Raw genomic sequence first — 3,978 nt, 5'->3', positions numbered from 1 at the left:
CACGCAATGCCAGATATAAGAATTAAGAACTCTTAAGAAGGCCGAAGGTAAAAATCCTTACCATCCAGTGGAAATGACAATATATTTTATTATATAGCTTAAGTTAAATATTTATAAAAAGATTAGTTTGGTAAATATGTATATTCATATTTTATTTTAAAACTATTGTCTTTCTTTCAATAAGAAAATATTAATTTTAAAGTAACATTTTTATGTAGGTAGGGTAAATGAGAAAAAGAAAAGACCATTCAATTTTCTCTCATATGTAGATAGTTATAGTCATCGGCCCACAACATTACATGTGTTTCAACGACTATTTTCGAGCGTAATGAATGATATGTGGCTATATATACTTACACTTGCTACGTAATTTTAATCTCCAAACAAAGATGAGAAATTTGGTATCCTTTGGTATCGAAGGTGAAAAGAAAATCGGGCATAAAAAAATATTGATGTCCGATGTGGTTGTGACAAGGAAGAGGAGCCTATTTCGTGGCCGTAAATGGAATATCGTGGACATCATAACGGCTACATGGGTTGTATTTGTTCATTTTCTAACGATTTTCGCACCATTCACGTTTAGTTGGGGCAGATTTTGGGCCGCGTTTTTGGGCTACGTTTTGTGTGGGATGCTTGGCTTAACTCTCTCATATCATCGAAATCTAGCACACCATAGTCTCAAGTTGCCTAAATGGCTCGAATACACATTTGCCTACTTCGGAGTTCAAGCTGCTCAGGTTTTTCTTCGGTCTTTTTCTTTTATCTATAAATATGCATGACTTACTAAATGTGTGAACGTTTTATTTACAAGAGAGACCCGATATTTTGGGTGAGCATACATAGAACACATCATCAATACGTTGAATCAGACAAAGACCCACACTCTCCAACTTACGGGTTTTGGTTTAGTCATATTGGCTGGCTCTTTGATAGTAGCTACATTATCGAAAAGGTATTTTCCTTGACATTAACCCACAGATTGAATTGATTACTTTTACCTGTTATCGTAAACTAAATCACTTTAGATGATGAATTCCAGTATAAATCACGTAAAAACGTTGAAGATCTAAAGAGCCAAGCATTCTATAAATTCATTAGAAGAACTTATCTATATCATGTACTTGCATTTGCGGTTTTGGTATATGCTATGGGTGGTTTTCCGTACCTTGTATGGCTTGTGGTAAGTCTTTCCTTTGATACAATTTGTAATATGCAAAGGGTTAAAAATATGTTTCCTATAAAACCACATTAATCACTTCCAACATTATTTGCATATTCCTAAAACTATGTGCCATTTTAGAGGTAAAACTGGAATTCTTTAATTTACTTTATATTATACATAAAGGCACTTTGACGTTGGTGAGTATGTATGTTGGCAGGGTGTGAGAATTACAGTAACTTACCACGTGACGTTTCTAGTAAACTCAGCCTGTCATATCTGGGGAAGACAAGTTTGGAACACCGCTGATCTCTCCAAAAACAACTTGTATGTCTTGCTTTGTCTACATACCATCGATTGTGTGTTGTTTCTTTCTTATGTCTTACTTTTTACTTTTTATTTTGGTTATTATCATTTAATACATATATATATGATATAAGCCAAACTTATACATACGTAGGTGGGTGGCAATGGTTACATTTGGAGAAGGATGGCATAACAATCATCATGCATTTGAGTATTCGGCTCGATTTGGGTTAGAATGGTGGGAGATTGACTTTTGTTGGTGGTTTATACTGTTTCTTGAGGCGGTCGGGTTAGCCACTAATGTTAAGTTGCCGACTTCGGCTCACAAGCTTAAAAAATCCTTTGCATCTGGTAACAAAATCAAGTGACTTGGGAGCTTTCGTGCCAGGGTGCAAGGTCGGGATCAGATACTTACATTACTTGTATGGGCACATCTTTCTTGATTACTGAAACGTTTTAAAGAGTCTTTGAATAACTTATAAGTTTGTAGCTTATAAATGAATCTAGTTATTCTCATTGTATTGTTGGACATTGTAATTGTGGAGCATTTGAACTCATTATAATCTTGTAGACATTGTCCTTATGACCATGGTTTAAAATTTAATATGGTATTTATGTTCTTTTTATTTACGTAATTTTATATCGGGCATAAATCTTTATCAATCTAGTTATTACATAAATCAAGTGATCTGTTGGAATCCATCTGCCGGTGAAACTGTGAAATTTTTTGTAGTTATATGTATGTGTATGCATATGCGTATTTGTTAAAATTGATCTTTTATGCTAGTGTTTATTACATGATCAACAGATAATATATGATCAAAGTTACACGTAACCAAATGGCAACGTAACGTATTCATCTCAAATTGTTAGGTTGTTACCGGGTTTAAAATAATAATAATAATAATAATAATAATAATAATAAACCAATTATATATAAAATATCTTACTTTTCTTAACGCAAATATGGCGCATCAATGACCAAACTATCAAAGAAAAGCATTCAATGAGGCATGTGATCACTCAGAAACTGCCAAGTTTACGCTGAACTCAGCCCCACATATAACTATATAAGTAGAGGCGGGCAAAGGTTGACTGAACCGACTTGAAAAATAAACTGAAACCGAACTGGTTTGAAACCGATTATGTAGAAACCGGTTTAAAACCGTAGGTTTGTAACCGGTTTATATTTTTCTCCGCCGAAACCGGTTCCAAACTGGTTAACCAAACTGAACAGATCGTAACCTTGTCAAGAAACCGGTTTTAACCTTAACTAAAACTGATCATAAACCAGTTTTGACTTTTGTTGACTAAACTGAACCGCTTTCAACCCAAACTGGTTTTGAGTTTTTTTGAAGAGGTAGGTCCTAGCAGAGGTGGTTAGGACCCGCAAGACTCCCTTAAAAGGAGACGTATGCGCAGTTGAACACGCAAGACTCCTTATACGGACGTCTGCGCAGTTGAACCCGCAGACTTCACCATAGGGACGTCTGCGCCGCGACCTACCAAACCCGCAGGACCCACCACGCTCAGAGTTGTGACGACCTCACATGCGGTACGCAAGCTGGTCCCGCAGGAAATGCCTCCCTATGGTTTCCAAGTATCCGCCTGTTCCCGCAGGTGCGGATACCCGCCATTAGGGACTGGCCACCCGCGCAGCATGGCTACACGCATAAGGCTCAAACTCTTAATAATTCAGTAGTCACCTGAAGAAGGAATGAGCAAAGCCGAGAACATTCCCGCATAAAGGCGGGAGGGGGAAAACTCCCGCCTAAATGAGCCAGTCCGTATAATAATGGAGGATCTTTTGTGTGATACCTGACGAGGTATGGACAAAAGATCTGACCAACGATACGACAGCTCACTGACAGCAGCATGGCAGACAACACGCCACAGCACTGTGACCAATAGCCGCCGCCTGCTCACCAACTCCTGCCATACCACGTGCCTAGCCTGTAGTTGGTGGAAAAGGAAAAGTGAACAGCACGCCTGGTCACTGTCAGCCGCTGCCTATCCACTAATTACCAGCAGAGCACGTGTGTAGGCCACAGTTGGCAGAGTAGTAGGCCGGCTAAACCTCCTTGGAAACCCACCTTCGGCTATAAAAGACATCAAATGGTATTATCATTTCATCATCTAATATCTTGTATAATTTACCTGATAACTGCTCTAGCATTAATAATATACTTTTATATTCAAAGAGTAATATAGACTGATTCTCACGCCGGAGGGTGGTCACAAGGAGGAACCGCCCCCCCCCCCCCTTTCTTAGTGACGAGCTCACGGTGTCTGTTTTGCAGGTTATCGGAAGAACCATCTTGCCGGAATTAACCCCTCGTGGGAAACGTCTATCTAACCCTCAGGTTACTCGTAATCTGTCGGGGTTCGACTGGTGTTTCTTCATTGGCGCCATCCGTGCATAAAGCTAGAACTTTATTTTTTTCCAGTTTTTTCAAAATTTCTGGAAAGATGGTTAAGGATACTCCGATCCCAAAACCGAGTAACCAAGAGAC

At 38.8% G+C, this 3,978-nt stretch overlaps 1 protein-coding gene across 1 annotated transcript; it reads left to right on the top strand.

Annotated features, from left to right (window-relative positions):
• The first annotated feature begins 355 nt into the window (after positions 1-355).
• LOC143635019 (palmitoyl-monogalactosyldiacylglycerol delta-7 desaturase, chloroplastic-like) lies at positions 356-2,083 on the top strand. Its single transcript, XM_077102940.1, has 5 exons — positions 356-737; positions 812-952; positions 1,040-1,180; positions 1,380-1,486; positions 1,620-2,083. Exons 1-5 carry the CDS (start codon positions 390-392, stop codon positions 1,831-1,833), a joined length of 951 nt encoding a protein of 316 aa, XP_076959055.1. The 5' UTR covers positions 356-389; the 3' UTR covers positions 1,834-2,083.
• Positions 2,084-3,978: the final 1,895 nt, after the last annotated feature.

This window comes from Bidens hawaiensis, unplaced genomic scaffold (genome assembly GCF_021521415.1).
Source record: "Bidens hawaiensis isolate Kalapana, Puna unplaced genomic scaffold, B.hawaiensis_p1.1 tig00007388_1, whole genome shotgun sequence".
NCBI lineage: Eukaryota > Viridiplantae > Streptophyta > Magnoliopsida > Asterales > Asteraceae > Bidens > Bidens hawaiensis.
Note: the sequence above shows the minus strand (reverse complement) of the source record. Positions and strands in the feature narration are given on the sequence as shown.